This window comes from Ranitomeya variabilis, chromosome 2 (genome assembly GCF_051348905.1).
Source record: "Ranitomeya variabilis isolate aRanVar5 chromosome 2, aRanVar5.hap1, whole genome shotgun sequence".
NCBI classification, from domain to species: domain Eukaryota; kingdom Metazoa; phylum Chordata; class Amphibia; order Anura; family Dendrobatidae; genus Ranitomeya; species Ranitomeya variabilis.
Window position 1 is genome coordinate 369,996,534 of NC_135233.1, and position 27,616 is coordinate 370,024,149.

General features: G+C 41.5%; 1 protein-coding gene across 2 annotated transcripts; it reads right to left on the reverse strand.

Moving 5' to 3' along the window:
• Window positions 1–1,426: 1,426 nt before the first annotated feature.
• On the reverse strand, window positions 1,427–27,301 carry LOC143809442 (uncharacterized). Of its 2 annotated transcripts, none has more exons than XM_077292511.1 (6): window positions 26,740–27,301; window positions 26,592–26,660; window positions 5,726–6,100; window positions 4,315–4,425; window positions 3,405–3,427; window positions 1,427–2,172 (listed from the first exon to the last, which is right to left on the reverse strand). In XM_077292511.1, exons 2-6 carry the CDS (start codon window positions 26,653–26,655, stop codon window positions 2,011–2,013), a joined length of 735 nt encoding a protein of 244 aa, XP_077148626.1. In that variant the 5' UTR covers window positions 26,656–26,660; window positions 26,740–27,301; the 3' UTR covers window positions 1,427–2,010. The 2 variants fall into 2 exon arrangements, with proteins under 2 accessions (XP_077148626.1, XP_077148627.1); XM_077292512.1 differs by lacking the exon at window positions 26,740–27,301 and adding an exon at window positions 25,567–25,624 and having other exon boundaries at window positions 26,592–26,654.
• Window positions 27,302–27,616: the final 315 nt, after the last annotated feature.

Below are 27,616 nucleotides of genomic sequence, written 5' to 3' on the forward strand. Positions count from 1 at the left end.
TCATTGTACAGGAGGAGGAGGTGAGCTGTGACATCTATAGTGAATGGTGTATCCTGTGTTATCTGCTTTATATAGAGGTGTTATCAGTCATTGTACAGGAGGAGGAGGTGAGCTGTGACATCACCTATTGTGAATGGTGGATCCTGTGTTATCTACTGTATATACAGGTGTTATTTTTCATTGCAATGCTGTCTGTGATGATAATGAGCTTTAAGCTACGTTACACTATCAGTATTTGTAAGCCAAAACCAGGAGTGCGTCAAAAATGCAGAAGTGGCGACGAGTTTCTGTTCTACTTTTTCTCTGATCGTTCCTCACAAATACTGATAGCATGGCTGTAGCCTCAGGAAAAGTCATATACACAGAACAGGAAGTGCGAGTCTAAAATAATCCCGGCGGTCAATGTGAAATTTGCAAATTTTCCAATTTTGTTTTTTAATACAGATTGTGATATGGAAAACAAATTGCCCAAAATGTTTAAATTGACATACTGTATAACACAAAGAAAGGATTTAAACTATTGATCATTTTTTGATTATTTATTCACTTCATGTGATTAGATGGCACTATATATAAAGATGCTGAAAGTGCTGTGTGTGGCCGAATAAACCCTTTATTATATACATATGTGATAGAATTTGCTATACCATACAAAGGTCCCCAAGATATTCAATGTAGCATAAAGCCCAAACCAATTCAACCCCAGCCCGTGATTTTGCTTAGTCCAGAGTAATTTTGAGGAACCTCTTGCATCTGGATCTTCAGGAAAGTCTTTTCATTTGTGACAAGTGATACGTTTAACAAACCGGAACTGTTGGCACTGGATTCCCTCCATAAGAGTTTCCCACTTGTGCTAAGGTCTAACGTCTATCCTTGTGGATGTGGAAAGTGACATGCCAGTGTAAGGAGACTTTAAGGCCATGCAATGTTCCTCTGGGAAATTAAGGATGCCAGTTGGCTCTTCAGAAAAAAAAGAGGACTTTAACTCTAGTGTCACCTACTGGAATAGCAATACTAAAAGTTAATATTGACCATTTAATGAGCCTTGCCCCATAGCTTAGGATAAAAGCCAAACTGAAACCTGTATTTGCAGACACATGTTTCGGAGTGTTGCCCCTCATCTGAGCAAAGCAGATTTGATTTGGCTATTTGGCTGTATACGAGGTCTTTGCATGGGGTCTAAAGGGGTGACGTTGTGGAGAATGATATTCCTGAAATGCTTAGACCCCAGACAGAGGCCTCTCATACAGCCAAATCATATCTTTTGCTTTGCACTGAGGAGGGGCAACACTCTGACACATGAGTCTGCAAATAGAGATTCCGGTTTGGCTTTTTTCTCAAGTCATGTGTCAAGATTTGTTAAAGTGTCAATATTGACTTTTAGGATTGTTACTTCTAGTAGTGGCTCTAGAGTTCAAGTCCCTTTGGATCAAAGAAGTATTCTGGCTTAAAAAAAAGATCAGCTATCCATTGGCTGAATGATAATCATTGAAACATTGTGGCTCTGACCAATTAGACCTCCATTCAACCTCTCCTGGTTGCAGTCTTACTAGTAAGTGGTATAAAAAAAACTGCTGCGTTTTATTTCCCCAAACACTGCCATCAGAATGGTAGATGCACTGGTAACTCATTCTGCAGTTTGCTATGTACTGTGATACATAAAGGTTGCGGAAACCAAATAGTTCAAAATTCTTAAAGAAACCTAATGACAAAAATGAATGTATTTATGTAAAAAGTGCCCTCAAAGGTGTCCATATACTTTAAAACATATCCTAAACTAGAGACTAGGCCACTTATATCTGTGGGAATCTTGTAAATATTGAAGAAAATAATGTTTCCTTGTACAAGTTTATTAGACCTGTGAATATGAATAAAGCAAAACATGTAAATGAAAGGTACAATATGTTCTTAAAAGGCAGACGTCAGGGTAAATCGCTACACATCCTCTACTTGATACCATTGGTCCTCTTAAGGCCTTGGCTTTGTCTAGATTTTTTTATTAAAGACCATTTAATATAATTCACAGTCAAGATTGGTTGAATGTTCTTCGCGGTTGACATTGACGGCGCAGTAGGTGACGGCATCCACCTCGACTCTAGGTCCTGACCGTTTAGGGAAACTTTTCTTAGCAATCTCGGAGTACTGAAGGCCAGAAGGATCCAACTGCGGATTCTGCAAAAATAGTCATCATACACCACATTACATCACACAGAATACAATGGAGAGAGCCGTGCACCATCTATGGGGGCTGTGGGAATAGGCGACCAAACTGGCTCAGCTATAATGGAGAGAGCATGACGCAAACTCAACATATCCACGCTGTCTTTCCCGTATTCTCTGTTGATGGGGATTGTTTTACGAGGTCACCAAACCCCTGTTTTCTCTCCAGGTAGACGTCCAACCTCTAGTCCTAGGCCATAAGAGTATATGCTTGGAAAACGCTTTAAAATATTTCTATGGATTAGAAAACCCTTTTCCATTGGTGTTATTTTAGGGAGATATCACATCCAGGATCCTTATCTCTAGGCAGAATGAAGACCTCGCACTGGAGGACCTGTCTTGTATCTTGTAGACAAATCATTGACTTGAGCGGGCATTGCCTAATCTTTAGTTTCCCCTGTGATGCCGATTCAGGGAAATTGAACTCTTAAGGTCCCGAAACACATTAGACTAATGTCAGCTGAACCCGCCGGCATCTATGGGTTCAGCTGACTGTCTAGCATGGATGGGGACACCGGCCGACTGATCATCGGAAGAGATGTCAATTTCAATTTCGGAAAACCGGTCTACGCCTTTACGTGGTTGTGTGTTCAGAACCTCATCAGGTTGGCATAACCTTAATTATTAATTCATTCATTTTACTCAGATAAGATCCTATTTGCGCTTTTTTTTCTCATGGGGAGGACAGAAGCGCTCGGCAAACTAAGCGATACTCGCTCATGTATATGAAGGAGTGTTTGGCCAAACGATCAGCATCGTTTGGCCAACAGAGCCATCTAATGTGTATGGCCCGCTCTACTGACAGGTTTCCCCAAGAATATTGGTGGAATTTCTCAGAGGACAAAAGCATTGAGTGTTTGAATTAATTTGGGAGGCCCTTGTACACATTAGATGGTTGTAACGAACTCACTGTTATTGGTGGAATCTTTAATCTAATTGTTTGGGAAACTGTACTGATGACTGTATAGTCCTTACTGAAGCCCAGCTGCCCAGAACTTAGCCTTGACCATGGTGTAAAGTAATACATTTACAAAACATATAGGGGGGAATTTATTACTGACTTTTCACCATCTCAAATTTTTGCACAAGCCAGAGTGGCGAAAAAGGTTTTTCACTTTTTTCAATTTTTGCACCGAAGTACCCTCTATACAAGTACAGTATTATTACAATGACGGTCCACACACCTGATCTTTAGATCTCAATAAACCTGTGAAATAAGCAAAAGACGTTGGTCACATTTTAGATCATTGAATTACATTTACATCAGTAGTAATTATATAATTTTACATCACACGTGACATCTGGGCTCTGCTTTCTGTGCACCAGGAAAAGAACCAAGAATCTACTAAGGGAAAGATTATCCCTCCCAGAGTGTAATGCAGCTGGGAACAATAGCTCGGATGTTATAGGAAGAGTCTGTGCACATGTTTGTTGACTGTTTCCAGCAGTAGCTATATTAATTGTAAAATTATTTCCAGAAGCCCTGATCTCCAAACCTACAATACTGACAAAAGTATTGGACACATACTACTTAATAATTAAATCTATGTCCTCATCCATCCCTGTTGCCCCCCTGCATGTAACATCCAGCACCCTGTATATAATATTTGGCCTCTCATTTCCTGTGTATATCATTAGGTCCCTTACCTCCCGTAGTATAATATCTTGCCTCATTGCCCCCGTGTACAACATCCAGCCCCTCACTCCCTGGTGCATAACATCTAACACGCAGCCCCTCACCCACCCACCCATTTTTAGATCCGGCCTCACCCCCCCTCGGTGTATAACATCCGGCCCTTTGCCCCCCGGTGTGTGACATCCAGCCTCATTGCCCCTGGTGTGTAACATCCAGCCCCTCAGACTGTATAAAATTCGGTCACCTCCCCTGAGTGTATAGCATCCAGTCCTATTGCCCTCAGGTTATAACATCCATCCCTGTTGCCTCTGGTGTATAACATCCAGCCCCTCACCACCATGGTGTATAACATCCAGCCCATCGCCATGCTGTCTGCTTTTACCAATATGTGACAGAATGTATGCTTGTAAATCATGGAAATTATTATTTCTGACTTCCACATGTACATTCATACAAACCTCGGGAATGATTCCTAATAACCACAGCAATCAGGATTACTATAACACATGCTTCAGCCCCAATGACAGCAGAGAACATATACATTTTCAGTTGTTCTTGATCCTGCTGTCCTAAGAAAAAAAGTAAATATTACAGATTCAATATGGTTCCCTTAGATTCTTATTAAAAACACCTCCCTCCTCAACCTTATCAAAAGTGAGACAAAAATCTGCCCACACTTCCTCTAACAACAACTCATCCTCACTTGCTGTATAGAGACAAAAACCTGCCTCACTTCCTGTGGAGAAAGATCCACCCTCACTTCCTGTGGAGACCTGCCATCACTTCCTTTGGAGAAAGACCCACCCTCACTTTTTGTGGAGAGAGAAAGACCCGCTCTATATTCCTTTGGAGAAAGGCCTGCTCTCACTTCCTGTGGAGAGAGAAATACCTGCCCTCACTTCCTGTGGAAAGAGAAAGGCCCGCCCTCACTTCCTGTGGAGAGAAAGGCCCGCCCTCACTTCCTGTGGAGAGAAAGGCCCACCCTCGAGATCTCGCATACCCTGCTTACATCAGCCCTCCACAGCATGATCGCGGGGCACCAATGGGTTACCTTCATAACACTCTTCACGTGAAGTTCAAGTTGGTGTGAGTTCAACATGCAAAAACAGGCCCCCACACAGCTCCAATGACAGAAAAATTATTTATTTTTTTCTAAAATTTGACAAACTTGAATCTTTTTCATCACTTAAATTAAATATATACAGTATATATATATATATATATATATATATATATATATATATATATATATATATATTATCGATTAAATTTGGTATCACCGTAATTGTACCGACCTAGTGAATCATGTTTCAGGGACATTTTTATGACTGAATGAATGCTGTAAAAAGACAACAAACAAACCCAAAACCATGCAGAATTGCATTTTATTCACAATTTCACCACATATATCTCTAACCAATGGAATAAGGAGTACAATCTCAAATTTGAGAAAGGCTTTGTGGTTTTTTTTGTAAAAGTAGTGACACCGTAGAATAGCTAATTGTGTTTAATAGTAATAAATATGTTAACAGCCTTCGGCTCGATCTTGAGCCATGGTGACTTGATGGATGAACGCTAGGAAGATCTTGTACAAGCCTAGATAGGTCCACCAGGGTCTTCTCCAAAATTATCATGATATCACGATAGTATCAAGAAAATAACATAAGGGTTGTAGAAAAGTATACAAAATGCTTAATCAACTTTCTCTACAATCTTGGGTCCAAATGGAGTCAGGTCTCCGTCCTTTCATGGCAAATTTCTTAAGTTGTATTTTTTGCCTTCCTCTGATACAAAGTAATCTAGGACTCCTAGGTCCAGTTACATTTACAATTCAATCTATGCGGACATAAACTACTGCTCATAAAATACCTGAAAAACATGATTTCCGAGTGACCTCCAGTCTGGTCCCAGTTCCGCTTCCAGTCTTACTCACAGACTTTATATGACAGCAGAACCTTCCTGAATCGTTCTCTGTCAGGTTGTTGATAGTGATTGTGGTCTTCCCCTGATAGGTGGGTTCTTTTGAGTTGTCTGGTGTTTGGACAGCATCTTGGAAGGAGATGTTTACCCTACTCTGGTAACATGGGTTATACTGAAGGTTCTGGGTAATATTGCACCCTATCGACCATGTCACAGAGTAGGAAGGAGACTCAGATGTAAATGAGCAATTGATGGTCACCGACTTCCCAACTTCTGCTGTCATGTTCTCTGGTTGTGTCACCCCCAATCCTTCTTGGACAGCTCCTGTAAAGTAGTAGAGATGGCCATAAACATTCGATAGAAGTAGGTCGATGGTTGGACAACCTTTCACTGACTGATTGGTGAATGATCATGTCTTCACTTAGCCAAACACATGTTTGACCATTACAGTTGCAGTTTGATTTCCAACTTCTTTACCGATGACAATGATGCAATATTTTTCTGCTAAAACCTCATTGTTAAATTTCGCCCAGTGACACCATAGTTAAAAATCACCTCTTCAACTTTAAGCTGGCCATACGAAAGATGGCTTTTGGCCTAAAATTTGTTGCGCAGATAACCATTTCCACGGATTCACCCTTACACACGAGCACTCAACTCAAAAGAGTGGTCATGTTTTTTTCAACGGTAAGAGGAAGAAAACCAGTGCCAGGTTCCTCGGTCAATGTCTTATCTACCCTAAAAACAAAAAGGATCGACTGTTGAAATTCCAATATCCTGATCCTTTTCTCCCTCATCTACTGTCACGGGACAGGTGGCCAGGCTACAATACTAACATATATGAGCACTGCACTAAACGCTGAGCTCAATTATGCAGGTTACAGAACTTAAAAAACACCTGTTATGCAAAAAAATAAATTCCTTGTAAAAATCCCTGAGCGCCCCCAATAGGCTGTTTTCCATTTTGGGCTGCATTGCTCCATTGCAGAGATATTCACATTTGCTGATTCTGGAGAGCAGTATGTGAAATCTCTGCTTGTAGTGCAACTGAGCGTTTCTTCAGAATCTTCTTTGGAGGCATACACTTTCACCCATCCCTCCCAGACGCAAAGAACCACAGCTCAGTATCTGTGGCTATCAGACTGCTAGATTAACTGCTGAGCTGGGATTGGCAGCTTCTAAGAGGGAGCGGTAAAATCACACATCCAGTGGGAAGTCTGAAAAAACGCTCACTTGCACTACAAGCAGTGATTTCACATACTGCGCTCCAAAGCAACAAATGTGAGTATCTCTGCAATAGACTGTCACAGTGCAAAACAGAAAATAGCAGCAGAATCAGGGGAGTCAGGGATTTTCACATCAATTCTTTGAGCAAGTGACAGGTCCTCTGTAGGGTATGTTCACACAGGGCGTTTTTGCTGCTTTTTTATGCTAATTTTCAGCTGCTTTTTACAGTACCAGCAAAACCTATAAGATTTAAGAAATCCCATGCACACACATTGGGCTTTTGTGTGATCAGTATTTTGTGCGTTGCTGCGTTTTTTGGACATAGAGCATGTCACTTTCAGTGTTTTTGCTGCGTTTTTCACCCATTGACTTGAATGGGTGTTGAAAAAACGCAGCAAAAACGCAGGTATCATTATTTGCTGCGTTTTTGCCACTGAAAATTCAAAGACATTAGCATGGACAAAGAGAAAAAAAAAACGCAACAAAAAACGCACCAAAAATGCACATAAACCTGCGTTTTTGACGCAGATTCTTTCCTGCCAAGAAAATCAGGTTTTGCTGCAGAAAAAAAAGCCGCAAAAACGCCCTGTGTGAGCTTACCCCTAAAGGGAACCTGTCAGGTGATTCATGCAGCCCAAAGTATGGGCAGCTGGATTGTACCCAGGTATAATATTCTCTGAAACATTGGAGCATTTCAGGTACATCTTCAATGATACGACGTACTAGTCCCTATGTATACATGAGGGAGAGACCAGTCAATCACCTGAAGCAGCACTGAGAGAAACCATCCGGAAGTGGCGTCATACTATTTTGGAGTCCAGGAGGCAAAACTTACTAAAACAAGGTGTTCTTCCCAAAGAGTATTCCGAAAATAGGCAGAGATCCTCTCTCTCTACTCGAGTCTCAGTCTTTAGAGAATAGGCCTTTGGGGTCATGCAGTCCTTCAGTTTATTACTGGATGAGAATGTTACCAAGAACCTGGTACATGAGCCAACTTTTAAAATCAAACAGCAAAGAAAAGGATTGAGATGACCAAGTTAACCTGATGGGATTACGGTTTGCCCAAAATGTTCACTTAGCATGTGAAACCTTTAATATCACTGGGGTAGAATGGGACTGTTAAATCCATAACGCCTTTAATTCAAATACAAAATCTCTTTAAAGTTCTTTAAACTTATCTGTCTTCCATCATCTACTCTAAGCACACAATCTGTGGTCACAGAGTCAAGAAGTGATAATATGATTGACAGGTATAGATCAATTGGGAGTAGATAGTGGCTTCACACAGGAAACTTCCTGTAATGGTGTAACCGAGAGCGTAGTACCTGTTATATGTTATTTTGTCAAGAAATTTAGACTTTAAAATATGTTCTTCAGTGCGTGGGGCTTAATACATCATTAGAAATAATCATATTTAGAAATAAGAACATCAAGACTAAGATGTAAGACTCACACAGATCGTGACTAATGTCTCACGTTCTTTCTCAGACCGAGCTGCTACTTAGAAGAAACCTCTGTGGTCATGAGGACAATAGATGACCCACTTCATTCTCGTGTGGCTTTTAGTTGACCACCAGTTCTATATGTTGTATTAGACATACATGCGATGTGGCTGCCAAGAACCCATTTTCACATAATTTCCCATATACAGCCACTACAATAAAACTAGACGCGGAGACACAGTACCGTGACCCACCGAGATTCTACCTCCATCAAGATTTAACCATTTTGTTTGTGTGACTTGGTTTTAGACAATAAAGAGGAGCAGTCACCATGTCAAAAGTGTGCAGTTTTTGCTCCTATTTCATTCCTGCTGCTCCCCTGAGAATTAGATTTTTTTTTTCCTTTAAACGGTTCTAGAGCTATGGGCCTGTTTATTAAGTGCTAATTTTTAATTGTCTTTACATGGTGGTGTGGCTGACAGGTTAATTATGCAGCCTAAAGACACGCCCCAGAGGATCCCGAGAGTCTTGCCTTTTTAGTAAAGAAAACAAAAAGGTAGAACTAAAAAATGCTTATCTCTCTAAAACCGTATGATGGATTTACAAAAACAAAACAAGAAATACTCAAAGAAGCAAAGGGAATAAAAGTACAACATCTGCACAACATCTATACTATTCAGAGTAACAAACATCCATAAATTCATGGACGGTTCATAAAACGGGGCATTATATCCAATGTCTATTATAAAAAAAAATTACCCCCCCCCCCAAAAAAAAAAAAAAAGTATGGATTTTCCAGGTCATTGTCCTCAGAATAGTTATTGATTATTAGCAGGTGAACAATAGAGAAGTAGGGAACCTAGCCAGGAGTCATCAGCAGAGGGGGAAAGGTTAGTAGTAGTGATGAGGGAACGTGGTCAGATAAGAATTTATCCGAGCATGCTTGGGGCTAATAGAGTATCTTGGGAGTGCTCGAATACTATGTTCGAGTCCCAGCGGCTTCATTACTCCTGGTTGCTCAACAGCCGCAACGCATGTAGGGATTGCCTAACAGACAGTCCCTGCATGTGTTGCGGCTGTCGAACAACCGCCGAGACTCGAACATAGTATTCAAGCACGCTGAAGATACTCTTAGCACACAAGCATGTTCGCTCATCAATAGTTAGTAGTCAATATTAGGAATCAAAGTACAGGTACCAAGCAACAGAGGACAAAAAAAAAAAAATAGTTTGGTAAACCTAGTAGAGAACAGTTTTCTAACTATTTTCCTAAATATTTGTCTACTTGAAAACAAATGTTTTTTCCTTCATTTGCTTATTTCTTCAAAGATTTACTCGAGTTCAGGCCAGAAATCGTGGTCCATACTCGGACTGTAAAACTCGGACATGTGAAGCCAGCCTAAGGTGTGACCAATGACAAACACATAAACCAATATAAGATATAACCTAACATATCACCAGTGCTGGTATTACTATGAAACATTAACAAATAGGTTTAATAGAAAGCAACAATAAACCACAAAATTAGAATGCAATAAAATGGTATCAATTTCACAGAGCTGCAAACAATAGAACACAAAAAATAAAATAGAAAAAAACAAACATACAATGGCTTGTTTTTACTTGTAAGGGTAGGTGTATCAAGTAGTGGTGTCAATGTTTATATTATAAAATATATCAGCTTTTAAAAATATAAATCTAGATAAGATAGATAAAATGTATTCTAGTAGTCTCAAGTAATTCACATCAACTATTTGAGGAACATAAATATTCCAGAAATCGTTTATTTGTACTTGGCTTTTTTGGTTGCGAAGCTCTGAGGTCTGTGCTGACTTTCATTGCTCCGTCTGCATTTCTCACTAATACATTCACAAGTAGAAATATCCTTCTGGTGCTAATCTCCCGTGAATAACCGAATCACACAAGTCTCTAAAGACCGACCAATTTTTTTTTGTTATGTTTGCCTTTCTATCTTAGCGGTCAACTTTTTTCATTGTTTCACAGTTGTGTCTTAGTACAGTTCATGTGTCACTCTAATCCCAATAAGTTAATTACCTTATATAACTCGAGTATAAGCCGACCCCCCTAATTTTGCCACAAAAAAACAGGGAAAACTGAATGATTCGAGTATAAGCCTAGGGTGGGAAATGCAGCAGCTACTGGTAAATTTCAAAAATAAAAATAGATACCAATAAAAGTAAAATTAATTGATACATCAGTAGGTGAAGTGTTTTTGAATATCCATATTGAATCAGGAGCCCCATATAATGCTCCATACAGTTAATGATGGCCCCATAAGATGCTCCATAATAAAATATGCCCCATATAATGCTCCATAAAGTTGACTATGGCCCCATAAGATGCTTCATAGAAAATTTGCCCCATATAATGTTGCATATAGGTTGATGCTCCATAGAAAATATGCCACATGTAATGCTGGATAAAGGTTAAGGCCCCATAAGATGCTCCATAGAAAATACGCCACATATAATGCCCATCATATCAGTCTGTGTATGCCGATATGATTACCTTACTGTATATCTGCTGCAATAATAAAAATGACATATCTCTCATCGCAGCCCGCTGCTTCTCATCGTCACCAGTTCTCTGCAGTGACTGTTCCGGTAGAGGGCACACACTAATCATGTAATCGCGCTATCTTACCTGAACGTCACAGCCAGAGGACACAGTGCGGCAGTGGAACGGGGACAGGTGAATATCGCAAGTGCTGGTGTCCTAAACGGTGGCACAGGAACATGGTCCCCATAGCGCGCCGGTGTCCCCACCTGCTCAGGACCCCGGCACTTATCCCGGTGCCGCCAACTGCCAGCCTTGTCAGCAGCCATCGGGTCATTCCATGTCAAGTGAACCAATGATTTTTACCTCTATAGTTTTAATTCCTTTGAAATTTTGTTATTTGGTAATAGTGTGTCAGAGAATGCAAAATGTGAAGAAAAAAATTCTAGATTTTTTTTTTATTGATTTTCAAAGTTCGGAAAAAGTGCGAATTTCGGTGTTGCCTGCCTTTACATTTCTCCTCATAACTCAGGCTAGAAAAAAGATAGAGAAACAAAATAAATGCCATTTTACTCAGACCTGTACAGGCTTTCACCAGATATGTCACAAGAGTATATTTGATAATATTTTACCCATGCGAATGAAAACGCAAAATTTTAAAATGCATTCCTGAAAAAAAAAATGTTTAATTTCAAAAACTGCATATGTGCCTGCTATGCTCCCAGCCACATCTGTACCAAAATACAAGCCGGGATCGTGATGGAAGCATATTTTAAAAAATAAAACTATTACAGTGTCAATTCGAAAATCTCAAATTCAGATCTGTTCAGCCTGTGGTGTAAAAGTGTGGGATCTAGATTTACCAAATAATCCAAGATTGTTAGATATTCCTGTATTATTTTATTATAATACCACTTACAAGCAGGAGAGGACAGAGGTGAAGTGTTGTTAGGGCTGAGAATGACCAGGGGTAGACGGTGAATGCAGAGCAGATGACCGGCCGGCAGCTCGAGCCTCCAGAGGACATAGTCACACCAAATATTAGCACCCAAGCAACTCCTCAAATGGAGGGAGAAAAATATTCTTAAAGGGAACCTGTCACCCCCAAAATCGAAGGTGAGCTAAGCCCACCAGCATCAGGGGCTTATCTACAGCATTCTGTAATGCTGTAGATAAGCCCCCAATGTAGCCTAAAAGATGAGAAAGAGGTTAGATTATACTCACCCAGGGGCGGTCCGGTCTGATGTGTCGTGGTCCGAGGCCTCCCATCTTATGATGACGTCCTCTTCTTGTCTTCACGCTGTGGCTCCGGCGCAGGCGTATTTTGTCTGCCCTGTTGAGGGCAAAGTACTGCAGTGCGTCGGGAAAGGTCAGAGAGGCCCAGCGCCTGCGCACTGCAGTACTTTGCTCTGCCGTCAACAGGGCAAAGTCCGCCTGTGCCGGAGCTACAGCGTAAAGACAAGAGGACGTCATCTGATGAAGATAGGAGGCGCCGGACCGCAACGCCCATCGGACCGGGACCACACCTGGGTGAGTATAATCTAACCTCTTTTTCTCATCTTTCAGGATACATCAGGGGCTTATCTACAGCATTACAGAATGCTGTAGATAAGCCCCTGATGCCGGTGGGCTTAGCTCAACTTCCTTTTTGGGGGGGGGTGACAGGTTCCCTTTAACATCCAGTTCATATATTGTACAAACCAGGACTACGAAGAGGAGAGTTTGTTAAAACATTGGTTACAGGAAGCAGAACACATCACAGGGACTCTGCAATATCACACTGTCATCGCATGTAGGGAAACAGAAATAAAAACAAGGATTTCTTCATTCAGCAGAGACAGTGAAGTCCATGACGTGGTAGAAGGCGGCACAAGATTGGTAATGGATGACATAACCGGTTATGTGACCTGTGAATATGATTGGCGCTGGTGGCTGCTACTGGACTCTCCAAAGATTGTGAAAATGAAGACATAGAAGTGACTTTTCTGTACCTTCTGGTCCAGCGCCATCCTTTGTGTATCCAAGAAAACCAGAGATTGTAAAAGTGAACAAAAATCAGATATTAGCTCAAGTGGAGCCGAGCACCATGACAGGCGGTACACACTCTGACACAAAAGGAAACGGCCATTGCTAGTGAGCGCTTATGGACAAGATGACATTTCACCCACTAGAAGGGACACATTGATGATAAGGGTATGTGTCCACCTTCAGGATGGCAGGCGGTTTGGACGGAGCGGCAATCCCGCTCCGCCCTAAGCCCTGCTCCCTTCTGTGACACGATGATGTCAGATGTGTTCATTGCACACATCAGACATCATCGCACCCCACACATAGGGCCCTGTGCTTTACCTTGCGGCAGCGCAGCGTCACCGCAAGGTAAACGGACATGCTGCGAACTTAAAAGACGCGCCGCATGTCCGGAATCGCAGGGCCGCCGGGTGCGTGTTACCATGCATAGTGAGGACGGGATTTGATAAAATCCCCTCCACTATGCTGTAACATCTCTGCGCAGCGTCAAACACGCAGCGTTTCCTGAACGTGGAAACATACCCTGAAAGGTCAGTTTAAAAACCTACTATTAATTGTTTGATTAATTCATATTTTATAGAACGAGGATTTAACTACTGGACTATTCTTCTTAAAACACTTCATAAATTACATGTTTTGTGATATAATAGAAAACATTTTTTTACATGTATAAAGAGGTGGTAAAAATATTGGTTCTTTTAATCTTGTTTTTAACATAATTAGGATGAGACTGTATTTAGAAAATCACACTGGAGGATATGATCACCTTTGTTCTTTTGGCTTGTTCAATGCATTCAGGTTGAAAATGCTGAGCAAGTTGTGTTATGATGATTAAGATGTATTTATTCTGGCACTTCGGGATTTGTTTTTTGTGTTTCTTTATTGTTGCATATAAATGTTTGAATGCAATAAGTTGTAATTTGAAAAGAAAAAAGGAAGAAACTCACACAAACATAAAATCAGATGATTCAAGGCTTAAAAAAAAAAATACAAATTTGATTGGTCTCAAGTTGAATCCCTGTACAAATATAATCAATAACACAAGTAACACACATGCATGTTTTCACAATTTTAAACGTTTTTTTCACAATTGCGCATCAAAATTTTGAATTTGATTTCTCCAAAAACAAAATATAAAGAAACAGGCTTGTGACATATCAAATGAAAGCCGGTACCGTTCTGAGAAAAAGGATGCCTCTCCCAACTCTTTATCTTAATTCTAGCCCGAGATATGATAAATGTAAAGCCATACCAGGCCAAAATCCGCACTTTTTTGAAACTTCAGAAATCTTTAAAAAATTAACTGATGAAGAAAAAAATTCTAAACTTTTAATTTGTAATAAACTAAAGTTGTACTTCAAAAAAAAAAAAAAAATCTAAAGACATCAGGTAAAAAAAAATATTCATATGTGGATCACTTGATATGGAATGACCCCACCGGAACACTTACCAAGGCTGCAGGGGAGCGCGGACATGTTATGGAGACGCCGGGGACCACCACACTGGGACCGTGACTTGTGTATAAGCCAAGTTTTTCAGTCCCTTTTTTGGCTGAAAAAGACCACCCCTCGGCTTAAACACGAGTATATATACGATAAGTCTTTTGGATATTCCACCGGTAGTGTGGATGCGTAATAAAAGGGTTTCGTTTTTTTATGCATAGAATGTATAGTATCATGCATCTTGAATATATTTGATACTACACATTCTACTCAATTATTTCATATCCACACAACCAGAATATCCAAAAGAATGATATATTTTTTTCCATAATTTGTCCCAAATTACTTCACTTGTAAACCTGCCTGATGAAGGAGCCCCTGTGCCCTGAAAACTGGAATGAACACTTTTGTAATTTTTTGGCATAAAAGTATTTACATAGTTTTTTCGGGCACAATGACATTTCCCAGTGAATGCTTTTGTATTGGTTGAAAGCAATGTTAAAGTTGAAAAACGCATCAAAAGTTTGGCCTATAGATATATAGTCATGGCCGCACGTGTTGGCACACTTCCAGAAATGATTGCAATTACACGGGTTTTGTTCTACACGTTTCTTATCAAAAAGTGTGTGCAGCGAGATGGTTGTCACCGAATGTAGTTGGGACACCAGGGGGACCGACGGAATGGGCAGCCGCTGTATGGGACTATACTGTATGTGGGAGCGGCTGCTGACACCGCAGCAATCCCAGGAGCCCCACCAGCACTCAAGTCTACAGCCAGACCTCACCGCTCACAAGCCTATAGTCAGACCTCAGCTCTTTATATGGCTCCCGTCTGCGTCGGTGCGACGTGCGTCGTACGACGCTAGTGTGAAAGTAGCCTAACCCCTCAGATGTCTGTCCAGCCTCTGTGTGACCAATCCCACTGACGGAGAACTCGTCACCTCCTCACGTGGCCGCCTGTTCCACTCATTGATCGTCCTCACGGTCACCAGTCTAATATCTAATGTGTATCTTCTCCCTTTCACTTTCATCCATTGCTTCTCGCGTTTCCATGTGCAAATGAGAATAATGATGGCCCCTCTACACTGCGACAGACCCTCAGATATTGGGCTCCTCCATCTGACAGAAGGGAGGGCCTTTCTGACAGAACAGGTTGGCTGAACGCGACGCCCATCGCCATGATTCCTATGGCCGGCGCGTGCGCACTGCTAAGTTCACGTTGTAGTACCTCACTTCAATAAAATATTAATTTTAGAATGTCCTCCGGGATTCCTCTGTGCCTTTTAATTATTGGGTATCCAAGCTGGACACGTGGCATGAACTGGCTCTCTACGCCTCGGAGGTCCTGGCCTGCCCTGCCGCTAGCGTTCTGTCAGAGCGGGTTTTTAGTGCCGCTGGTGGAATTATAACTAATAAGCGCATCCGCCTGTCAACTGAAAATGCTGGAAGGCTGACTCTTATAAAAATGAACAAGGGCTGGATTGGGCAAGACTTCTGTACACCACCGAATGAAAACAGCGAAACATAACCTCTAATGCATTGTCTTTTTTCTGGAGGTGTATTCTCATGCACTTCTTCACAACCACACATGGGTATACGCTTCCAGATTTGGTCTATTTGGTGTTATCCTCCTCCTTAGGGCTCATACCCACTTGCGAGCAAAACGGACGAGTGCAATCCGATAAAAAATCGGATTGCACTCGGACCAATGTTATTCAATAGGTGACATCTCATTTGCGATTTTTTTTCTCAGCCAAAATCGGACTGAGAAAAAAATCGCAGCATGCTGCGATTTGCTGCGAGTCTCGCCAATGCAAGTCAATGGGTGCGAGAAAAAAAGCGGACGGAATACGGACCATCCGTTTTTTCCAGATACCTTACCATTCTGTGGCATAGAACAGTGTAAGGCTATGTTCACACTTTGCGGTTTTTGCTGCGGATCCGCAGCAGTTTTCCATGCAGGATACAGTACAATGTTACCCTATGGAAAACAAAAACCGCTGTGCCCACATTGCGAAAAATCCCGGAAAAAAACGCGCGGAATTGCTGCGGAAAAAAAGGAGCATGTCACTTCTTTCTGCGGATTCCGCAGCGGTTTTCAACATGCACCAATAGGAAAGTGCTGTTGAAAACCCGCAGAGGAATCCGCAGAAGAAACCGCAGGAAAATCCGCAGTGAAAACCGCAGCGGTTTTGCACTGCGGTTTTTCCAAATCCGCAGAGGAAAAATCCGCAGCTAATTCCGCAAAGTGTGAACAAGCCCTAAATGGTCCTGCAAATGATTGTCTAAAAATTGTTGCAGAGAAAAAAAAATGCATTGCATACGGAAGTCATACGGATGTAAAACGGATTGTGCGATTAAAAATCGCATTGAACTCACATGACAATCGCATAGTTTGCATCCAATTTTTTCGGTCCAGATTACGGACCGTTTTTTTTCTAGCGAGTGTGAGCCCTAATCCTCATCCTCCACAACCACTAGAACACCAGGGTGAACGTGTTCTATGCTGCTACATACAGTCAATTTTTTTGCAAGGGTGTCTATGATCCCCATAAACATTTTTTATAAATTGCACCCCCATGGGGAAATGTTTGTTAGCCCATACACTTAGTGTATGGGCATGAGTCTAGGAGACCCGCTCCTTTGTAGTGGGACAGTTTTTTTTTTTATGAGGCCCTCCTCCATGCTTCTTCCAAGGGGGGATTGGGGTGCATGCAAATTTGGGTCAAAGCGGCCCTTGCATTCAATGTATAAGGAAACAGTTTGGCAGGACCAACTGAAAAATGTGAAGTGGGTTTTCATGTGGCCATCCAGTACCTGGGTTCAAAGGCTTCTTGGGGTGCATATGACTTGGTAGCAGGGCAGGCCTTGCAGTCAATACATAATAAAACAGTATGGGAGTACAAAATGAAGAATGTGAAGTGGGTTTTCCTGCGGCCATCCAGTGCCTGGCTTCAAAGGCTTCTTGGGGTGCATATGACTTGGTAGCAGGGCAGGCCTTGCATTCAATGCAACATTTTTTTAGTAAGCCCTCCTGTACCTCTCGTGAAAGGGGTATTGGGGTGCGTCGTAACTCTTGGCAGCCAAGCCACTCACTGCATAGGCAATAGCAGCATAGGAGACCCACTGTTTAATAATGGCCGTTTAAGAATATTAAGGCCACCTGAAGCCCCTCTAAAAATAGGCTCTGTGACTTTAAGAGTCCCTCCTTCATAAATGAAACAAGATGGGTCTGCTTATGTGTCACACACCACTTGGCCAGCTAGGGTTGTTACATGTTACAATGACATTTCCCAGTGAATGCTTTTGTATTGGTTGAAAGCAATGTTAAAGTTGAAAAACGCATCAAAAGTTTGGCCTATAGATATATAGTCATGGCCGCACGTGTTGGCACACTTCCAGAAAATGATTGCAATTACACGGGTTTTGTTCTACATGTTTCTTATCAAAAAGTGTGTGCAGCGAGATGGTTGTCACCGAACGTAGTTGGGACACCAGAGGGACCAACGGAATAGGCAGCCGCTGTATGGGACTATGCTGTATGTGGGAGCGGCTGCTGACACTGCAGCAATCCCAGGAGCCCCACCAGCACTCAAGTCTACAGCCAGACCTCACCGCTCACAAGCCTATAGTCAGACCTCAGCTCTTTATATGGCTCCCGTAATGGCAACACTGTTAATTTATGGAGATTTTTTTTTTAACCCCTTCCCGACCTGTGACACAGTGTATGCGTCATGAAAGTCGGTGCCTTCCCGACCTGTGACGCATATGCTGTGTCACAGAATGATCGCGTCCCTGCAGATCGGGTGAAGGGGTTAACTCCTATTTTACCCGATCTGCAGGGAGAGGGGGAGTGGTACTTCAGCCCAGGGGGGGTGGCTTCACCCCCCCGTGGCTACGATCGCTCTGATTGGCTGTTGAAAGTGAAACTGCCAATCAGAGCGATTTGTAATATTTCACCTATGAAAATGGTGAAATATTACAATCCAGCCATGGCCGATGCTGCAATAGCATCTGCCATGGCTGGAGACCCCGATCTGCCCTCACCCCAGCCCACCGATCGCCCCCCCAGTTGTCCTTTTTGCCCCGATCTCCGTTCCGCTCCCCTCCTCCCTCCTGTCGGCTCCCCCGGTCCTCCTGTCCGCTCCCCAGGTCCTCCGATCCCCCCCCCGTGTTCCGGTCCCACCCCCCCATACTTACCTAGCTCCGATGTCCCTCCCGGTGTCCGGCCGTCTGCTTCATGGGCGCCGCCATCTTGGAAAATGGCGGGCGCATGCGCAGTACGCCCGCCGAATCTGCAAGCCGGCAGATTCGTTCCTGCACATTTTGGTCGCTGTGATAAGTTCTATCACAGCGATCAAAATAAAAAAAAATAGTAAATAAATCACCCCCTTTATCACCCCCATAGGTAGGGATAATAATAAAATACAGAAAATATAATTATTTTTGTTTTTCCATTAGGGGTAGGGTTAGGGGTAGGGTTAGGGTTAGGGGTAGGGTTGCACTTAGGGTTGCACTTAGGGCTAGGGTTGCACTTAGGGTTGCACTTAGGGCTAGGGTTGCACTTAGGGTTGCACTTAGGGTTGCACTTAGGGTTGCACTTAGGGCTAGGGTTGCACTTAGGGTTGCACTTAGGGTTGCACTTAGGGTTGCACTTAGGGCTAGGGTTGCACTTAGGGTTGCACTTAGGGTTGCACTTAGGGTTGCACTTAGGGCTAGGGTTGCACTTAGGGTTGCACTTAGGGCTAGGGTTGCACTTAGGGTTGCACTTAGGGCTAGGGTTGCACTTAGGGTTGCACTTAGGGCTAGGGTTGCACTTAGGGTTGCACTTAGGGTTGCACTTAGGGTTGCACTTAGGGCTAGGGTTGCACTTAGGGTTGCACTTAGGGCTAGGGTTGCACTTAGGGTTGCACTTAGGGCTAGGGTTGCACTTAGGGCTAGGGTTGCACTTAGGGTTGCACTTAGGGCTAGGGTTGCACTTAGGGTTGCACTTAGGGCTAGGGTTGCACTTAGGGCTAGAATTAGGGTTAGAATTAGGGTTAGAATTAGGCTATGTGCACACGGTGCGGATTTGGCTGCGGATCCGCAGCGGATTGGTCGCTGCGGATTCGTATCAGTTTTCCATCACGTTTACAGTACCACGTAAACCTATGGAAAACCAAATCCGCTGTGCCCGTGGTGCAGAAAATACAGCGCGGAAACGCTGCGTTGTATTTTCCGCAGCATGTCAATTCTTTGTGCAATTCCGCAGCGTTTTACACCTGCTCCATAATAGGAATCCGCAAGTAAAATCCACACAAAAAACACTGGAAATCCGCGGTAAATCCGCAGGTAAAGCGCAGTGCGTTTTACCTGCAGATTTTTCAAAAACTGCGGAAAAATCCACACAAATCCGCAACGTGAGCACATAGCCTTAGGGTTGGAATTAGGGGTAAGACTAGGGTTAGGGGTGTGTTGGGGTTAGGGTTGTGGTTAGGGTTGGGATTAGAGTTAGGGGTGTGTTGGGGTTAGTGTTGGAGTTAGAATTGAGGGGTTTCCACTTTTTAGGCACATCAGGGGGTCTCCAAACGCGACACGGCGCCACCATTGATTCCAGCCAATCTTGCGTTGAAAAAGTAAAATGGTGCTCTCTCCCTTCCGAGCCCCGACGTGTGCCCAAACAGTGCTTTACCCCCACATATGGGGTACCAGCGTACTCAGGAGAAACTGATCAACAACTTTTGGGGTCCAATTTCTCCTGTAACCCTTGGGAAAATAAAAAATTGCGGGCTAAAAAATTATTTTTGAGGAAAGAAAAATGATTTTTTATTTTCACGGCTCTGCGTTATAAACTTCTGTGAAGCACTTAGGGGTTCAAAGTGCTCACCACACATCTAGATAAGTTCCCTTGGGGGTTTAGTTTCCAAAATGGGGTCACTTGTGGGGGGTTTCTACTGTTTAGGCACATCAGGGGCTCTGCAAAAGCAACGTGATGCCCGCAGAGCATTCCATCAAAGTCTGCATTTCAAAACATCACTACTTCACTTCCAAGTCCCGGCATGTGCCCAAACAGTGGTTTACCCCCACATATGGGGTATCAGCATACTCAGGAGAAACTGGACAACAAATCTTGGGGTCAAATTTCTCCTGTTACCCTTGGGAAAATAAAAAAATCAGGGCTAAAAAAATTTTTTTTGAGGAAAGAAAACGTATTTATTATTTTCACGGCTCTGCGTTATAAACTTCTGTGAAGCACTTAGGGGTTCAAAGTGCTCACCACACATCTAGATAAGTTCATTTGGGGGTCTAGTTTCCAAAATGGGGTCACTTGTGGGGGGTTTCTACTGTTTAGGCACATCAGGGGCTCTGCAAACGCAACGTGACGCCCGCAGAGTATTCCATCAAAGTCTGCATTTCAAAACGTCACTACTTCCCTTCCGAACCCCGACGTGTGCCCAAGCAGTGGTTTACCCCCACATATGGGGTATCAGCGTACTCAGGAGAAACTGGACAACAACTATTGGGGTCAAATTTCCCCTGTTACCCTTGGGAAAATAAAAAATTCAGGGCTAAAAAAAATTTTTTGAGAAAAGAAAAAATATTTTTTATTTTCATGGCTCTGCGTTATAAACTTCTGTGAAGCACTTGGGGGTTTAAAGTGCTCACCACACATCTAGATTAGTTCCTTGGGAGGTCTAGTTTCCAAAATGGGGTCACTTATGGGGAAGCTCCAATGTTTAGGCACACAGGGGCTCTCCAAACGCGACATGGTGTCCGCTAATGATTGGAGCTAATTTTCCATTCAAAAAGCCAAATGGCGTGCCTTCCCTTCCAAGCCCTGCCATGCACCCAAACAGTGGTTTACCCCCACATATGGGGTATCATCGTACTCAGGACAAACTGGACAACAACATTTGGGGTCCAATTTCTCCTGTTACCCTTGGGAAAATAAAAAATTCTGGGCTAAAAATCATTTTTGAGGAAAGAAAAATTATTTTTTATTTTCACGGCTCTGCGTTATAAACTTCTGTGAAGCACTTGTTGGTTTAAAGTGCTCACTATGCATCTAGATAAGTTCCTTGGGGGGTCTAGTTTCCAAAATGGGGTCACTTGTGGGGGAGCTCCAATGTTTAGGCACACAGGGGCTCTCCAAACGCGACATGGTGTCCGCTAACGATTGGAGCTACTTTTCCATTCAAAAAGTCAAATGGCGCGCCTTCCCTTCCGAGCCTTGCCATGCGCCCAAACAGTGGTTTACCCCCACATATGAGGTATCGGTGTCCTCAGGAGAAATTGCCCAACAAATTTTAGGATCCATTTTATCCTGTTGCCCATGTGAAAATTAAAAAATTGAGGCTAAAAGAATTTTTTTGTGAAAAAAAAGTACTTTTTCATTTTTACGGATCAATTTGTGAAGCACCTGAGGGTTTAAAGTGCTCACTATGCATCTAGATAAGTTCCTTGGGGGGTCTCCTTTCCAAAATGGGGTCACTTGTGGGGAAGCTCCAATGTTTAGTCACACAGGGGCTCTCCAAACGCGACATGGTGTCCGCTAACGATGGAGATAATTTTTCATTCAAAAAGTCAAATGGCGCTCCTTCCCTTCCGAGACTTACCATGTGCCCAAACAGTGGTTTACCCCCACATGTGAGGTATCAGTGTACTCAGGAGAAATTGCCCAACAAATTTTAGGATCCATTTTATCCTGTTGCCCATGTGAAAATTAAAAAATTGAGGCTAAAATATTTTTTTTGTGAAAAAAAAGGACTTTTTCATTTTTACGGATCAATTTGTGAAGCACCTGGGGGTTTAAAGTGCTCACTATGCTTCTAGATAAGTTCCTTGGGGGGTCTAGTTTCCAAAATGGGGTCACTTGTGGGGGAGCTCCAATGTTTAGGCACACGGGGACTCTCCAAACGCGACATGGTGTCCGCTAAAGATTGGAGCCAATTTTTCATTCAAAAAGTCAAATGGCGCTCCTTCCCTTCCGAGTTCTGCCGTGCGCCCAAACAGTGGTTTACCCCCACATATGAGGTATCAGCGTACTCAGAACAAATTGGACAACAACTTTCGTGGTCCAGTTTCTCCTTTTACCCTTGGGAAAATAAAAAAATTGTTGCTAAAAGATCATTTTTGTGACTAAAAAGTTAAATGTTCATTTTTTCCTTCCATGTTGCTTCTGCTGCTGTGAAACACCTGAAGGGTTAATAAACTTCTTGAATGTGGTTTTGAGCACCTTGAGGGGTGCAGTTTTTAGAATGGTGTCACTTTTGGGTATTTTCAGCCATATAGAACCCTCAAATTGACTTCAAATGTGAGGTGGTCCCTAAAAAAAATGGTTTTGTAAATTTTGTTGTAAAAATGAGAAATCACTGGTCAAATTTTAACCCTTATAACTTCCTAGCAAAAAAAAATGTTGTTTCCAAAATTGTGCTGATGTAAAGTAAACATGTGGTAAATGTTATTTATTAACTATTTTGTGTCACATAACTCTCTGGTTTAACAGAATAAAAATTCAAAATGTGAAAATTGCAAAATTTTCAAAATTTTCGCCAGATTTCCATTTTTTTCACAAATAAACGCAGAAATTATCGACCTAAATTTACCACTAACATGAAGCCCAATATGTCACAAAAAAACAATCTCAGAATCGCTAGGATCCGTTGAAGCGTTCCCGAGTTATTACCTCATAAAGGGACACTGGTCAGAATTGCAAAAAACGGCAAGGTCATTAAGGCCAAAATAGGCTGGGTCATGAAGGGGTTAATGCAGCAATAATGACCTGCTGACGTATTGAACACAGCCCTGTTGTCAAAATGGCCCGCTCCCGCTGAATATTTAGGACAAATTCGTTGAAAAGCTGTTCCTTGTTCCCGGCAGCTCATTTGCATATCTCGATGAGCAAGCGCTGTGATTGGCTGGCTGTAGAATGCTGCCACTTCTACAATGTTACAGTTGGAAGAGAGGTCAAAGGTTATGGTGTCTAACCTGCTCCTCAATGCAGCAACACAGGAGCCACTAAGGCTACTTTCACACTAGCGTCGTGCACTGCACGTCGCAATGCGTCGTTTTGTAGAAAAAACCCATCCTGCAAAATTGCTTGCAGGATGCGTTTTTTCTCCATAGACTTGCATTAGCGACGCATTGCGGCGGATTGCCACACGTTGCATCCGTCGTGCGACGGTTGCGTCATGTTGCGTCGGACCGTCGGCACAATAAAACGTTACATGTAACATTTTTTGGTGCGTCGTGTCCGCCATTTCCGACCGCGCATGCGCGGCCGGAACTCCGCCGCCGCCTCCCCGGACATCACAATGGGGCAGTGGATGCGTTGTAAATCACAGCCTGCGTCGTACGACGCTAGTGTGAAAGTAGCCTAACACGGTGCCACAATATAATAACTTATTTTTGTACAGACTAATAGATAGGAGCCCTAGTTCCATGGGAAAACAACTCTAGAACGACACAAATCACCGGCAGAGCGCTACACAGCTGGCAAAAATGGGATTAGAATAATTTCTAATAATCTATAAATTGTATAGATTGATTCTTCTGTTCTCATTTTTGCCAGCTGTGTGTCGCCATGCCAGTGACTTGTGTCATTTCCCCCTGTAACTAGGGCTCCTATGTAAAAAGTCTCCTTCTTATGGTCCCTGATTGTGTCCAATACATTTCGGAAACAAAAGCTTCTATCTAGCTTCGTGCAATCTTGCGGGAATATTGTATTAAAAAAAAAAAATGAACCCATGACCAAGTTCTATGAATGTACAGTCCTTGGTTCCCAGATTGGTAGAATGGAGGTCTACGATTAAAGAAAAAAAAATAAAGTCATCCATCGTGCATGCTGTGATTTTGCAAAAATGCCACAAATGCACCGACGACCGAACTTTTTATGCACCATATAGGATCTACTAGGTCGGTATCTACATTTCCTGTGTTTTTATCTTCCTTAGATGAGAAGTATCTCTGTAGGATTCCTAGGCATGGCGTTCTACACTGTTTTCTATTTAAAAATTTAACTTCTATTCTATTTTTCGGTTGTTATTATTAGATCCTCTCGACAACTAGAGTAAGTGATAGCCATAAGAACACGTTTGGTATTTTCTTTCAAGCGGTAGTTTTAGAATTTTAAATTTATAGGACGAATTTAACCCTTTAGTTTAATGTACGCCATGTACAAAGTCAGCAGAAAATAAAAAGAACAAAAAAAAAAAAAACCCCCACAATCTTCTTTGCAAGATAAAGGACCAGCAAAAGTGCACAAAACAGAAAAATCAATCAATGCATCTAAATCGGGTAATTAACTAATTTCTGCATCACATATCATATATGTATAAGAAATAAAAAAAACAAAAAACAAAACTTCTGTCTTTACATTGTACACTCATGCTAGCACTTTTTGATATTCCCAAGTGTACGGTGGCCACAAACAGATTTTGTAGCTTTCATTCTTAAGATATATTGACAACACCAATATATAAATTATCCAATAATTATACTTGGATCCTGCAGAACCCATGGCAAAAGGTCACTAATCAAAATGAAGAAATGGAGTTCTCTTGCGTAAATGTGGCTCTTTCACTATACAAACTGTAAAAAAAAAATACCGGCATATAATCTAAAAAAAATGAATATGTAAAAAGGTTGTTCTAAATTTTACAACTAAAAAATTAAAAACACAATTTTGAAATGTTCTGTGACCAGAACACAACATTATATTATATAACATTTTATATTTTTTTTGTTATGAGCTGAATTTGGGATATTTTATTCTTTTACATTTGATGACACTATTACAACTTATTTTGATCACATTTTTATCACAAGCCCCTTTTTTCTTGAACAGTTGATTGCTCTACATATTAATCTGAACAGACAATGACATGTTGTATAAATGTTGTATTCTGGTCACGGAACATTTCAAAATTGTGTTACATTTTTTTTATTTTTTAGTTGTAAAATTATACCGCATTTACATACCTAAAAATGTAAAAAAAATAATGAAAAAAAAAAAAAAAAGGTTGAATTGCCCCTAAGAACTCCAGAATTTTAACACTTTTTCTGGCAGAATTTCATTGTTTTTGGTGCATTTTTAAATTAACATATTTTAGTACTTTAAGACTTTTCTTTAAATGTAGAAGAATTTGGCAGCTCACCTCCCTGAGAGTAGGCGAGGCAGTCCTGGTAACAGTAGAAAATCCCCCCAAAAAAGCACTAAAGGATTGAAGTAGTTAACACAAAAATATTCAGCCTTTAATTTGGACACACATCATAACAATGAAAAAGTAAGAAAAAAAAAAAGAAAAAAAAAATAAATATAATGTAAATATATATATATATATATATATATATATATATATACACACTTTTTTTTTTTTTTTTTTTTTTTTTGGGGGGGGGGGGGGGGTGTCTGTTAGGGATTCATGTTAAACCGCTTCGTGCGATTCTAAAATTCCACTTAGAATCAAAAGATTTGTAATGTCAAGACACAAAAATGAAAAGAAAAAATTATATGCAATAAAAAATATATATATATATATATATATATATATATATATATAAATAGAAACAAATGGCACATATATAGAAATATAAAAACAGACCTAGAGAACTCTGAAATTTTGTAAAGAAAAAACAAAATTGCAGAAATTTTTTTTTAAAATAAATTTGTGTGGAGGTTCTTAATCAATATCCTCCTAGAGTGGGAAGAATGAAGATTTGTGTGTCCCCCCCCCCCCCCCCAATTTCATTTTCTAGTATAAGCTTTATATCCAATGATAAAAATTAGACAATATATGTAAGGATTTACAATACATGAACATTAATAAAAAATAAATAAAACTGGAAGGAACATTAATTATAACGAATTATTAATCATTTTTTTTCCCCAAGTCAAGTAGAAGCAGAATTACTAGAATTATTTGCTAAATAAAATACAAAAAGACTCAGTAGTAGTATTACTATAAACAAAAAAATAAAATGCAAATATGATTATATCATTAGTACTACAAATTAAAAAAAACATTAAAATTCTGTTAAATAAAAAAAAAGCCCAAAAAAGGGTACATTTTATAAACTACAGTATATTTTGTTTTTGATTCCCAGATAATTTAGTAAATATTAAAATTGTAAAATAGAAAAAAATATATATAATTCTTTTCCAAGATGATCAGCTCCTTACCGGTTAGCAGAATAGAAAAAATGACGAGAAAAGCGAAAGCTGAGCGTCCGAGCTGAAGCTTCATTTTTGCTGGAATGGAGAAATTATTACGATGGTTATTTCTGCATTTGACAGTCTTACCCCCCCTGAGCCCACCCATATGTCACACCTTCTGCTTTACCCTGTATGATTCACTCATCGTGGAAAATGTGGTTAGGCTGTTCGGGGTTAGCTATCAAAACGTTGCCTTAAGCATGACCACCGGCGTGTACTGCCTCAATAAGTGTTATCGAGCTCGTGATCTGTCCACCTAAAGAGGCCAACGTCGACTGTAGAGGAAGTCGGTACTGAGAGCACAAGATTTAATTCTTGAAGTCAGCAAGGATATATCACCGATCTGTTGTCCGCAGAAGAGGCAAAATCTGCAAAATTATCCGTAGTGGAAAGGTGATCTGGACGATATCCCACCATTAAATCCGGTTACTTTTATTCTAGAATAAATAACTTTTCATCATGTCAGGCATACGCAACACACACAGCATAAGCAACACACGGCATACGCAACACACACGGCATACGCAACACACACGGCATACGCAACACACACGGCATACGCAACACACACGGCATACGCAACACACACGGCATACGCAACACACACGGCATACGCAACACACACGGCATACGCAACACACTGGCCACCTCCACCTATATAATCCACGTCAAGCTCAAAATCCCACACCTGCTCAGTGTTCACATGAAACCCTGCGCTTGTGTGAAGCAGGGTCGTTTCCCCAGTGCTGAAAAGAGCAGAGTGTAATTTGCATGCGCCGTCCTTTCAGAGAACACCACATAGACGTCCAAACGAGGCAGAAGGGTGAACTGAATGGCTTGGGCGAAGGATCCGAAGCCAGCCAGGCATTACCCACTGGGCCAGCGCCCATTTTTATACGACGCGAAACACATGGCTCATTTGCCACTAATTGGGGAAGGGGATTACAGTGGTAATTATGGGGTGGAATTTGTTCAGCATTTATATGTACACT